The 13812-nt window shown below is 43.7% G+C and overlaps 2 protein-coding genes across 3 annotated transcripts; both read right to left on the reverse strand.

Annotated features, from left to right (window-relative positions):
* Positions 1–235: 235 nt before the first annotated feature.
* LOC310824165 (uncharacterized protein) lies at positions 236–10991 on the reverse strand (the record flags this gene model as incomplete). Its single annotated transcript, XM_083696979.1, has 7 exons — positions 236–886; positions 9088–9163; positions 9257–9406; positions 9485–9796; positions 10051–10479; positions 10702–10821; positions 10923–10991. 7 exons carry the CDS (start codon positions 10989–10991, stop codon positions 816–818), a joined length of 1227 nt encoding a protein of 408 aa, XP_083553105.1. The 3' UTR covers positions 236–815.
* LOC310823809 (uncharacterized protein) lies at positions 10805–13272 on the reverse strand. Of its 2 annotated transcripts, none has more exons than XM_083696677.1 (6): positions 13182–13272; positions 12269–12338; positions 12055–12167; positions 11784–11838; positions 11503–11592; positions 10805–11386 (listed from the first exon to the last, which is right to left on the reverse strand). In XM_083696677.1, the coding sequence occupies exons 1-6, from the start codon at positions 13193–13195 to the stop codon at positions 11000–11002; spliced, it is 729 nt and encodes a 242-aa protein (XP_083552803.1). In that variant the 5' UTR covers positions 13196–13272; the 3' UTR covers positions 10805–10999. The 2 variants fall into 2 exon arrangements, with proteins under 2 accessions (XP_083552803.1, XP_083552804.1); XM_083696678.1 differs by lacking the exon at positions 13182–13272 and adding an exon at positions 12438–12577.
* Between the last annotated feature and the right edge of the window lie 540 nt (positions 13273–13812).

Below are 13812 nucleotides of genomic sequence, written 5' to 3' on the forward strand. Positions count from 1 at the left end.
TGCATGCAGCCCGAATCCAGGAATGCCTGGTGCGTATCATGTTGTATCCTTACCGGAATACGATACGCCGCTCCTGGTCCGGGGGGAGGGCCCGGTATGTCGCCGATGCGGACGACCCGTCCCACGTCCATCGCCCGACACTCGGCCTGCACGTGGCCCGGCCGTCCGCACCGCCAACACACCCCCCCTGTCGCTCGAGGTGCTCCCTGTGGGGCCGGGGTTGGTTCCGGATGGGTGCGCCCCTGCCATCTCGTCCTCGGGGCGGGCGCCGGCCTCTCTCCTTCTGCTCCCCCGGCTGGGCGTTGGCCCCCACCCCCCTTGCCGCGGGGCCGGGGTTGGTCGTTGTGGCCCCCGCGGTGGGAGGGAGAGATGGTCCTCGGCCTGTCCGACGGCGGTCTGGAGGTCCTGGGGGCGGTGGTACTGGACCTTGGGGGGACCTGGTGCCGCTCCGGTCCCCGGCGCCGGCCCGCCGACCCTGGTGAAGTCCTGAAGGAGGGCCCTGTCGGTGATCCTCGCCGCCGTTAGTTCCTCCAGCGTCGTCTGCTGGGTCTGCTGCAGGGCCGTCTGCTGCTCGAGGACCAGCGCTATCCTCGACATTGCCGCTGCTAACGCCTCCATTCTGCCTTCCCTCTGTGTCCCAGGTTGGGCGCCAATGTAACGAAGTCCGTTGTACACAGAGGCAGACGCAGTATCGTAGTGAGGGATTTTGTCCCGTTTATTATCACAACCATTCACTTTATCGGCTTTTCAGCCCGTCTCAAAGTTCTAGCGGCTTTTCAGCCCGTCTCACAGTTCTAGCGGCTTTTCAGCCCGTCTCACAGTTCCTGCGACTTTTCAGTCGTCTGTCTCGGAAGCCACTCCTGTCGTTCCCAGCCCACCTCGCCTTCTGAAATGGCAGAAGCACACACATCTTAAACATTCGCCGGCGAGACTTAATTCGCAGCAGGTGTGCAACAAAAGTCTCGCCGACACAACCCCGGCCACGGTCCTGTAGCTCCCTCTACAGGCCGAACGCTGCATGTCCCCCCACAATGGTATTTCAGGCATTTGAAATATAATAAATATTTGCCACCTGTTGACCTGTGTCTCAGTATGGTTTGAAATCCAACAAACTTGTGACTAGGATGACTTCAATGGATCCGTCTCACACACGCACACGCGCACACACACACACACACACACACACACACACACACACACACCAAAATAGCAGCAGCCATCTGAGTGGATTATGGTTTGCTGTAATTTGTAACCTCTGGTGGCCCAGTGTTGACTGTGTGCGTGAGAGAGAGACAAACACAGAGAGACAGAGAGAGTCAGTCAAAGGCAGAACAAGAGGTGTGCATATGCATGTGCGTGCGTGCGTGCGTGCGTGCGTGCGCGTGTTTCACACCAGGGATCTCCTACACAGTGTGGATGGGAACCAAACAAGACAGCCTGAGTCCCAGTAGTCATATTTCAATGTTCATTACTCAATGTCCCATGAACCACCATGTTTAACGTAGTCATAACATGAGGCTCTTTAGTGGTTGGCCTCTCTAAGCACAAACACTGACAGTAATGCATTAGAACAGTGTGTTGGGCCGTGAGGCAGAACACCACCTTAAAGGTACAGCTCATACTGTACACACACACACGCACACACACACACACACACACACACACACACACACACACACACACACCACACACACGGAGGAATGCATTACAATATTCCCCCACAAAACAGAGCTTGGGAGGGGCCGTGCATTTGCTTTTTAAGAGAGGCACCTTTGATCTAAGATTAAACCTAAAGTAGCACATATCAAATATAATTTCCAGCAAATTCTAACATTCCTTGAACTCTTCACTCCCCCCCACACACACACACACACTCCCATCCCACACACATACACACACAACATACTATCTTCAGCAGGGCCTTCACTTTACCGCTGAAAATACATTTCAACAGAACATGAGGTCATGTTAGCCATGATAAGAGCATGGTGATGGAAATGGACCAGGGCCAGGGAGCCTTCAACGCTTCACACCCCCAGACAAAGACAGGCCAAGCTGGCAGAGAATCTGGGGAGATGCCGGTGGGAAAGGGCCAGCGTGGTGGAGTGTGTGTGGGATGGGTGTGTGCGTGTGTGGGATGGGTGTGTGTGTGTCCAGTTCACATGAAATGCGGAGGTCCACGAGGCTCAACGGAAACCACTTTAGATAGCCTTACAATATCCAAACATTGTCTTATCCGTTTGACTTGAGGATCATTTGTACTCTTTTATATCGTCGTGCTATCAGGCCTGGTCACAGGCCAACTTCCTCCACTGATACAGAGAATGTGCGTCACTGTTCATAGTTCATAGTTGTTGAGTCTATTCAATCAGATCAAATAGAATCAAATCCAACTTTATTTTTAGAACACATTTCACGCACGGATGCAGCACGATGCACTTTACAGGAATATGAATAAAAACAATTCAAAGACAACGAGACAAATCATAAGAGGATAACAAGTAAAACAGTCCTGGGAGTTTAAGACAGTCAAAGCAGAGAACAAGTGAGGCCTGTAGATGAGTTAAAAGAACTGAAGGACTGAAAGAGTAAAAAACAATGATCTAATAGAGTTTGAGATGATCTCAAGAGCACAAACATTTATTTGGTCGTCAGAAGTATTAGCGAGACGTCCATGCCCAGACGTTCAGTCTGCTACAACAGAGCCATTTAGCGTTTTCTTTTTTGTAAGTGTTCGTGTGCTCGGGTGCCTGCATGCGTGTATGTGTGTGTTTGCGTACATGTTGGCTCTTGATAAAATAAAGTTCCCCTCTGATGTTCAAAACGAATCTTGTTTTGACATACGAGACAAATTCAGCAAGATAAGATGAGAAAAGCACAAACACAGGAAATAAGATGTGAGTAATTATTCACACATTCAATCCAAGGAAGAAGTCTCACTTTTAGATGTTTATGCTACCATGTAAGGTGTTTGTGGACCAGCAGTAAATACGTAGAAACTATCAACCAATCGACCACTTTTTTCCTGACACCATTTACATGCGAGGTCTACGGGGTGATAGAGGAAAGCTGTTTGTCTTCACATATCTGTGTGAGATTAAATTCAGTGCTTATGTTTAGCAACATCTGTTCCAAATTTTCCTTCTCAGAGCCTTGCTTGGCAAAGTTTTTGCGGGGAATTTTATCCTAAGCTCTTGAGTAGCATTGACTGTGAAGAAAAGCTTTAAGAACTCTTCATAACAAAAGGAGATGTGGCCAGCCATTTGGATGCAAAAAAAAACGAATTGCACCTTTAAGTACTATTCACTCACAACAATGAAAGTTCCACCGGCTACCCTTTTGGGTTGTTGTCTGTCCCTGTGACAGAACCCTTGAAAGACCCCTTTTGGGTTCCAGGTAGAACTGTCCGTGGGAGAGGGGGACAGCCGAATAACCCTTTCGGAACCCTCTTTCTGTAAGAGTGTATACTGTACCAGGGGAGGCTAGTGGAGGTAGAAATCGGAGGATGGAATGAGCAATGGTATCAAACACACTCCTAATGAATGACAGATGACCGTTTCACTGTCCTACTGTGGATGTCTGGTGAATAGACCCTTTGTCCATCCTGTTGAAGAGACAATGCTGATGCTGCTGATGGACCCGGCGGTGAAAAGGTTGTATACAGTTGATGTGATCTCTGTGACGACCAACAACAACCAACAGGCTACCTTCTCGTAGACACCCACCACATACCAGGGTGGGGGAGGCTGGTGGAGGTAGAAATCGGAGGACGGGATCATTGTCACGCATGGAATGGAATCAGGAATGATGTTACCATACCATTCCTCATTCCGTTCCATGCATGACAATGAGCCTGTCCTCCAATGTCTACCTCCACCAACCTCACCTGTTGTATACAGTACCTGTATATGCTATCCTGGTATGCAGAGTGATAGATGAAACAGTGATAAAAGCATCAAGGTGGACAGGGTTCCCAATTATACCAGAGGCCTCTTCATGTTGTCAGTTGAGGACACCAACACACCCTGCCTGTCTGCCTCTGTCTGCTGGGACACATCCTGAAAGGGCAAGCTGTTGCTCCAGATACCACCACTGCTCCACAGGAGATATGTGAATGTGTGTGTGTATGTGTGCGTATATGTGCGTATGTGTGCGTGTGTGTGCATGTGTGTGTGGGGTGAGGGGGCTGGGGGGGTGGGTGGGTGTGTGTGTGCGTGCGTACGTACATGCGTGCGTGCTTGTCTGCAACTACTCCCTGTGTTTGAAAGGGACTACAACTTTAAGAACTACAATCCCTAGAGGATGTTATACCTCTCATGTCTCATGAAGCTCAGAGTAGCGGTCCTAAAGGCCTGAGGTGTCTCACAAGTCGTATAATTATTGTCCTGGATAAAACTCAGTCAGAAAACTGCAGAATACTGTAGACATTCCTACAACATACACACCAGGGGAGGCTGGTGGAGGTAGAAATTGGAGGACAGGCTCATTGTAATGCATAGAATGGAATAAGGAATGGTATCAAACACACCTATACCATTCCTCATTCCATTCAATGACCCCGTCCTCTGATTTCTACCTCCACCAGCCTCCCACTGAAGGATAGGTGTCTTCTGAGGAGATATGATGCAGTATGAGGACCATGAGAAAGTGAAAGCCAACAGTTTGTCTGTGATGAATTAAAGGTAAACAAGAGTATATCCATATTGACCAGGAGCTGTCATGTTCAAAGGTTGAAGTGAGAGACACAGTGTGAGTGTGTGTGTGTCATCTCCAACGTACAGGCTTGATTGAGTGTGTTTACACTGGTCAGATAGAGAGACCTCCTGGCCTGTCTGTTGCTGCTGCTGCCTTGGCTGACCTGGCTTTAATAGAGCAGGAGGGGGACGTGGTGGAAAAGGGCCAGGGGTGGGGTGGGTGTGGGTGTGTGTATATGTGTGTGTGTGTGTGTGTGTGTTGGGTGGGGCTCAGGACAGGTGTTGTGGGCAACACTTATAGGTTATGGAAAATGACCAGTCAGACACTTAGCCCATCTATGTATGAGGATATTAGGCTAGCAAGATCAGTATTCTCTTTTAAATCTCTTCTTAAAACTCATGTTTATAGACTAGCCTTTAACTGAAAAATGAATGTGTTGTGTTTTACTGTTTATCTAGTTAAATTTTTTGCTAAAGGTGCTTTTTAAATAAAGTTTATTATATTTTTTATTATTGTTATTATCATTGTTATTATTATTATTATTATTATTATTATTATTATTATTATCCTCCTCCTATCTGTCTAAACCTACTATGAAAGAAATACATAAACAAGAACATTTTCAGATTATTATTTTTTTATTTTCTGAGGAGCTGCAATTTCAAAAGTCCCCAGTATGGGAAGCAGCAGCCCTTGGGCATCTCCTCATCTTCGTTCACAGGACGTACCGTTGCCTTCTTGTTTTTAAAGCAACGTTTAACTATTGTCCAGAAGGACAGTTTAGATTTAGGAACAGACCCAGGCATACATAGCTCAGGGGACTGAGCCTCAGATGGCAGAAGGTCATTCTCACCAAGAGGATAGACAGCAAACGGCCAGGTTTGGTCGACTAGGACTAGGATCTCCAGAGCAGACATTGAGTTCAGGGAGTGGTATAGAAATGTGTCACTTTCAGCCATATTTATAGTGTAAAATGTTGTGACGTCACGGTGCCCTTTGTGTGATGTCATAGTGCCATTTATACAAAACTGTGGTGTTTGTTTTATTTTTACAGACCTGGCACGATGCATGTGTAGCCAACTAACCATAGATAAGCATTGAGGCACTGTTAATCTACCATTATATCACTGATTCAGAAAAACATTTCATGGAGTTTAACAATATTAATATGCGTTTAGGCTATGGAGTTATTATTCCCTTAAATTTACATTTTTGACATTTAGCAGTCGCATTTATCCAAAGCGACTTGCAAAAGAAAGTTAGACAGTTTTAGTTTCTGCCTGTATGCTGGGATCAGATGAATAAGAGCGTGGTCAGACAGTCCCAGAGCCGCGCAGGGAACTGCGTGATTGTTAAAGTCCCCAAGGACAATAACTGGGGAATACGTGTTCTCTATCTCACACACACACACACACACACACACACTTCTACGGTTATGGTGCACGATCAGGACGATAGGAAATGATGGCTCTGGCTGTTCGTCATTACCAGAGCTGTGTAGGCCTAAATGAAGAGTAGTGTCATTCAAATTCTTGTGATGTTAGAAAAGAAAAGGTGTTGATTGTTCTCCATCCTGACTCTAACCCTAACCCTAACCCATTTCAAATGTCATGCTGGGTTTAAAAGATATTGAAGAGAGAAAGCCAAATAGAGTTCCTAATCTATCTCTAATATAATGTAGGTTTATTCCATATTCACAGTTTTGATCAAAGCATTTGCATTATCTATTTGAGATTATGGAAGATGTTGATTGGTTCTGTAGCAAATGTTTATATTAATTTGGACTGAATGAGTACTGATGAGAAGCAGAATGTTTCAATTGTACCGTGTTTTTTTTTCATTTGCTCAGGTCATACATAACCTGTTAAACCAGAGGTTTAAATAATAAAGGAATGACCTGGAATCAAAATAAAAGGGGGAGCCTCCAGATTAAACCATCATATACTGTATTTCTGAGGTGATCAACTCCAGATTAACAAAAATGAGCTAGAATAGGAAAACAATGTTAGTGCAGAAGGTACCTCAAAGAAAGTAGTAATTTTATTAAAAATATATACAGTATTTACGTCATATACATTTTATCCCAACACATTTCACAGGAGCCAATCAAACACACTCACAGCAGTCACTCTAACCTACCTGTTGTAGACTCCCACAGACAGCTGTTTTGGGAGGAGCGGGGATAGGCAGATGGTTGGTGTGTTGTGTTAAGATGTGTATAGGTACACAAGAGTAGGTTATGCTGAGTGAGAGTGGGTGTAGGCCCACTGTATGGGTACTAAGGTTGCATTTTGGGCTCATAGGAATGTCTCTTTGCCTTTTAAAGATGAGGAAACTTGCTGCCAAACATGTCTTACCTTAATTGAATGATTTAGAAAAGTAGAGAAGTCCTGAGCGATTATTACAGAAACATATTGAATTCCCTTTTGGATGATGAAAGGAAGGGTGGTAGCTATAGAGATTGGCCCAATAGTTTACTTCATATGGTTGGTTTGTTATTACTTAACATATGCCATTTAGCACACGCTTTTATCCAAAGCGACTGCATCGAACCCCCAAACTAAGCATTGTTAGCACTATGTCTACCAACTGAGCCACAGAGGACCATTATTACGTCCCTTACAGTCGTCCCCCCTCCAGACAAAATGTGCAATATACAGTATGTCATATTACAGTACATAGAGAAAGTACAAGAATTGCTCTGTTCTGATAGGTCAAACGGTGACACCCCCCCCCCCCCGTGACCTCAACACTGCAGAAGAAAAGGTAGAGCAAGTGAGGGTGTTTAGACTGGGGCACTTGTAGCCTTGAATGTCTCTCAAAAGCACAGGGCTCTTTACTAAAATGCAATTATTTTTCAAATCAAAGGGCAATCATAGACAAACCCATACAAACTCACAAAGAAAGAAAAAAAGAAATACAGTATGAGTTCTCCATCCCATCCCTGTCTATATATCATAAGTGATACTCGCATCATACCTTCATGCTGAGGTTATAGTACCTTCGGATATCCTCTGGCACTCTGTAGCTCCTAAACATACACTCTTCGAAAAAAAAGTTCCCAAAAGGATGCTTTGGCTGTCCCTGTGGTAGAACCCTTTTCCACAGAGGGTACTACATGGAACCAAAAAGGGATCTTCAAAGAGTTTTCCCACAGGGTCAAGTCGAAGAACCCTTTTTGGTTCTAGTAAACGTAAGAACCTTTTTTTTTTTCTTCTTCAAAGAGTGTAGCAGAGGCAAGTCAGAGGGAGAGTTTTATATGTGTCTTGTATGAGTGTTTCAAAGACAAGAGAAAAAAAAAAGAGACAAAATTGTGCCAAAAGATTAAGATGATTCTTTTAATTGTCAATCTGTTTTGATACTGCATACAAAGGTTGTAGCTAAAGTGTTTTTTTCCAATGTTGTAGAAAAAGTGTGTGTGAGTATTGATATATTGATTAGTGTTTTGTTGATCTACATTATGAAACTCTAGCAGCCCAAAGGCCTTTTAGAACGTTTAATCTATTCTTTGATCTATGAGGACTGAAATAGTGAGGCAAATGCTGTTGACTGTGTGGTTAAATACAAACAACTAACATACAATGTGTGAGAGTGGGTGGAGAGGAGAGTTGGATTATGAAACGTGATCAATTCTGAATGTAATTCTACAGTGGCACTATTTCAGTAAAGGTAAAAACTGGACAGCATTCAAAATGGATTCTCAGCATTCTTAAGTGGTAAAGAAATATGGCAGAGCCATTAAATTCAGGTCTCAGTGTCCTTTTAGGTCAACGTGAGCCAGCCAATTCATGTGAAGTACAACCATTTCTTATACTTGTCATTGCTGTTTTAGTTTTCCTTAAGCTGGACACACTGTACAGTAGAGTGTGATATCAGCATCATGCTGATTTGTGTCAATGTGTAAGACTATGGAATATGATGAAGCCAGAGATTCCTGGCTGCTGTTACAATCATGAATTTGAAATCTTGATGTGTGCTTTGTTTTTGAATATGTGCTATGAGGTACAGCTTTTAGGAAAACCTACAAACAATAAAAAGCCAAATTCAACCACTGTGCTGCCATGTATTATTTTTATGTCTGTGGACATACTGACAGTGGGACAGTGAAGCATTTTCTCTTCTTTTGGCTCTACCCTCGACAATGAAACAATTACTTTGAGGTTATAGAACGAGATTCTCAGCTTTTATTTGATGGCTGATTGCATGGATATTGGTTTCACCATTCAGAAATTACAACGCTTTTGGAGTGTATTTTTTCAGGTGTCCATCCTTTAAAATCACTCTTGACAGAGGTTAAACATGTCAAAAGTGTGTCTGTTGAATAAGACTAATTTCTCATCATGATATATTAGGCCGCCTACTAAGTAAATTGTCAAGTTGTGAAGTACTCACCACCGCAGTGTTCTACTGCTTCAATGCAGCATTCAGCTGCCTCAGTGCTGCTCGCCAGTGTCATGAGCCCAGCAGGCTGTAAACAAAGACAATGAACAGTATAAGAGTAGGAAAAACTGTATTGTATTTCATCTTCATGATGTAATTCAATGTGATATTTATTGCTTACCAGAACCACTCCACTGAGTTCAGCTGCAACTCCACTGCATTTAGCTGCAACTCCACTGCATTCAGCTGCAACTCCACTGCATTCAGCCAACTCACTGCAGCTTTCAGCTTCCTCTCCAATGCTGCACACCATCGTCATAAACCCAGAAGGCTGTAAACAAAGATAATAGAACAGTATAAGAGTAGGAAAAACTCCATCTATTAATTAATTTATTCATTCATTCATTACCTTAGGGAGCTGTGGAGTCATCGCTGGGAGGACACATTCCAGGGTAATGTGTGATTCCTCCTCTGTGAGTTGAATCTCCATCTTTGGGTCCAACTGCTTACTTTCCCTTTTGATCTGGTCTATAGCCAGCTGGATAGACCTGCTCACCTCTACCTGGGCAGTCTTCTGAAGGAGCTGTTCCAGCTCCACCTTGGTGTTGTCAGAGGACTGGTCACCCAGGCAAGCCATATGTGGCTCAGTCTCGCTGATGGTAGAGGAGTCCTCAGCAACCGAGTCCACTGACATGGCATTGTCACTGCTCTCCTCAATGGACTGTAAACAGACAGAGTAAAGCATCACTTTAAAACTCATTCTGTAGTTGGTTCATGGAGTACACCAAACATATATAACATGAATGATGATTATGATGTATATGCTGTACTGTCCACAATTATATAAATATACATCCAGTATCATAATACATTTCAACTACAAAAGAAAACAAGTTTAAGATTTAAAAAGTCAATATAATGGACCAGCACTAAATACAATTAAATACAGCATTTCAGATGGCTCTTATTTCTTACCACAGTGGCCAGGTGTGGTTCTCTCTCATCTTCAGGGAGGTCCATGGTGTTGAGGTCAGCCTGGGTCTCCAGACTGACCTGGACCAGCTCCTCCAAAGAATTCTGCTGAACAGCCATCCTGTCCTCCTGGATGATCTGGTGGATCGACAGTCTGAGAACCTTCTCAGTATGTGCCTGAGCAGTCAGCAGAAGCTCTTGTTCGAAAATCTTGGTGGTGGAGCCCTCCACCATGGTGTCCATAGAGGCCTTGTCATTGAGACTAGCCATCTCTGCCTCAATCTCTCTAATGGTGGTGGAGTCCTCCATCTTGGTGTCTATTGAGGCCTGGTCAATAATGGGCGCCATCTCTGCCTCAATCTCTCTGATGGTGGTGGAGGCTTCACTAACTGCATTCACTGATGTGGAAATGGCACTGGTCTCCTCTATGGACTGTAAACAGACAGAGTGATTAGGTCTAAGCATAATTAAAAGCACACACCCCGTAGCAATCTCAGAGCACACTAAACCTATACAACATAAATTATGATTATCATGTGCCTGTATTGTACCTGTATTTACAATTGATTAAATATAACATATCACAGATACAATATAATGGACCAGCATTAAACAAAATCAAAAAGAGCATTTCAGATGGCTCGTATTTCTTACCACAGTGGCCAGGCGTGGTCCAGGGTTACTGGTAAAGCCCACACATGCTTGTGTGAGCTGAAGCACCACCAGACACTTGTGACCAGAGCCTGTAATGCGGTACAGCTCAGACAAAATGCTCTGGACAAGACCGGAGACTTGGGAGTGGTGGAGAAGGCCTTGCCCAATCCCCTCTACTGCCTCAATCCAGGGGAAAGAGCAGAGGATCTTGTCCAACTCACTTCTGTTGAGTTCACCCCCTGGGCCCAGGGGAATTTTCTGAAGACCACCCTCACCATGTCCTGTGACATGTCCTTGCTTAAGGCGGTGGGTCGTCGCCATACTGCCGCAAGTACTTTGTTGCGGCTCGGGCGACCAGCCCACAGATCTCCTGGACGGCAGCACCCTTTCTGGCCTTCATCATGGCCCTATCAGACTGCTGAAAACTGTTCCCCACTGGCCCGTCCTCTAGGAGATGCTTTAATGATAACCTCACCACCTCTGGGATGAGGTCCTTTTTGGTAGACCTGAGGATGGCCTGCAGAGTGAAAACCTGGCCTCTCTTCCCGTGTCTCTTGTCCCTCTTGGGCCCAGCCACGATGGAGTTTTGCAACCCGGAGAAGACAGAGAGGAGGATCTTGCTCGCACCCATTTCTGCTGCCGGGCGGAGCTTCTCTAAGAACATCTGCAGCCCCTCTGTGGTTATCTTTATAAGAGAGAAAGAGATGGGAGAGAGAGAGAGAGAGAGAGAGAGAGTGAGTTAACTCAACCAAGGTTTGTCTGGTGTTCCAGGAGCAGACAACAGGATGTGGTGATACATACTATTCTGTAGAACTGCCTAGAGAGGTGCTGCTCTCTGCAGAGCTCCTTCTCCATCTTCTCCAGACAGAGGAGCCTCTGTCCATTCCAGGCCTGGAAAAACATCATTATGTCAGTTTCAACATTTAAATAGTAAGGGAAATGTGACACTGGTCCATCATTTAATTAAGTTGAATATAGACCGACATACTATTGTAAATGTTACTGCTTACTCTACAACATTAAACTCATCTCAGTGATTTTCTGTGAATATGTATGTAGGCCTACTATGCTTTCATCCTTACCACTTCAGCCATATAGAGCTCCCTTAACTCAGCTTTCAAAGGGAAGTCAGGAAACCTATAAAAAAATGTATATGTAAGATCTCTCTCTCTATCTATCAATGAATCACAATATACATCATATTATTAACTGGACATCTAGTTTCTAACTTTTAGAGTGAATTGTACTATCTATAATTGAAGAATAGGTTACAGTGTAGCAAGCAGTTGACTATTTCTGGTAAGTATCTATTCCTGAGTAGTATCTATTTCTGAGCACCAAAGCTTAACTTACTCCTCCAGGAAGACCCTTCCAGCCATCAGCCAGTCCTTCATGTCGTTTAGGGTGATGTTGGACGGGACTTTGTCCTGGTCCTTCATGAGAAGGAAGTGTCTCATGAGCTTTTTCTGCAATATAGAGTTCTCCATTAGTATAGTAATAAAACAGTAAATATTGTTGATTTTGGCAAAAATATGTTTCATTGAATGATTCAACAAAACAAACTTACCTCGGCCAGAAACTGTGCCTTTCCCACTGAGTATAAGGCTTTATTGGGCAGGTCGCCATCCATTGCAATCCTACAGAATAAGAACATATGTTATGTTTAGCTCGAACATAATTTTACACAGGAGTAAAAAAAAAAAAAAGTCCGCTTTAGTAATGTGAGAGATACGTACCTGACAAAGAACAATGAATGCTACTTAAAAACAGAAAGTGCTATTAAAAGAGGTTACGGCGGAGTATAGATTGGTGTCAAATAAATTGAGATTGATGCAGAACGTTTCTATCTAGATGCTTGAATGCATGTCATCTTGAGCACTGTGACGCGCACATTGTTGCGCAGTGCACGGCAAAAGCCATTTTCTCTACTGTAAAGTGATTGCATCACATCAAAGAATACCATCACAATATCTGAAGACAAACGTGCTAAACCTGTATAGAAATCTCAAAAGGAGAATGAAAATAAAGCTATTTAAGCAACATTGTTGTGCGTGAAAATATTTTATTTGATATTCAAGACATACAAGTGGTCATGTGGCTGAACACCGATTTTTAAAAATATATCTTCTAACTTGTGCAGTTTTACACACTGTCTCAATGTCTGGGATAATTAGGACATATTCAAATATATTACTGTAGGAGTACATTTAGCAGCCAAATATTATACATATGATTGTCAGGGCTGTCATGGTGATGAGAGAACGCGTTTAAATAACAGTATCAAACAAAGTGCATCATGTGAGAAATAGTCTATCTTCTTACCAACCTCTGTATGATTTTCTATTGCTTCTAAAAGAAATTGGAGAAAGTTAGTCAACTGTACACTGTGTTGACATGGCTTTTTAAAACTATTCCGAATTAAATGGTTGTAACATATATATCAAATGGATATATATATATATAAATCAATGTCCACCTACCTTTTCTTTTGCATCTGCGCCGTTTCTTTTTGAACTTGCGTTTTAGTGAGCAGTCTGAAAGTCCCATCGTGCGAGTGTCGTTTCCCAAATAATAATATAAAATCCGCAGCCAGAGATTAGTTTGTGCGGTGTCCACACTTCCGGTTTCCACTTCATTTCTATGAAATGAAAAACTGCACGACTCAAGCGGTCTCTGTCTTTCACCGAGGCGCCATCGATGTGGTAGCGGTATAAGCTTGTACGCATAATTCTCCAAACCCCTACCTCCTTGTTTGGGTGCCACCTTGCTGTGCAGAATGTCATAGTGTGACATCACTTCATCTCGACTCGATGAGAACCTTATCACGCGCTGAGTTACTGTATTTTGGATTAAAACACTGCTGCGTGCACCACAGCTCTGTCCAAATGCGCGCGGCGCGCTATAAAACAATCCCAAGCTGTCGTGCATGAATACTGTGCATACATTCAAACATACATACATGTGTAGTAAACATTTCATAATCTATACAATCCATCACTTTCTAGGTAGGATAGACATGAGATGGACCTTCCTTGCTCATTGACCACATCGCAACATATCACTACCACTTGAAGCCAAAAAGTGACGAGTAGCATTGGTGATGAAAAGTAT

The sequence above is a fragment of the Argentina silus genome (genome assembly GCF_951799395.1).
Source record: "Argentina silus genome assembly, chromosome: Y".
NCBI lineage: Eukaryota > Metazoa > Chordata > Actinopteri > Argentiniformes > Argentinidae > Argentina > Argentina silus.

What these genes read in the sequence shown, in the direction of transcription:
- LOC310823809 (XM_083696677.1), bottom strand. An exon ending in AGGCACAGTTTCTGGCCGAG is followed by an intron (nt 12,168 to 12,268) that starts GTAAGTTTGTTT and finishes TCTATATTGCAG; the next exon opens with AAAAAGCTCATGAGACACTT. An exon ending in GGAAGGGTCTTCCTGGAGGA is followed by an intron (nt 11,839 to 12,054) that starts GTAAGTTAAGCT and finishes ATTTTTTTATAG; the next exon opens with GTTTCCTGACTTCCCTTTGA.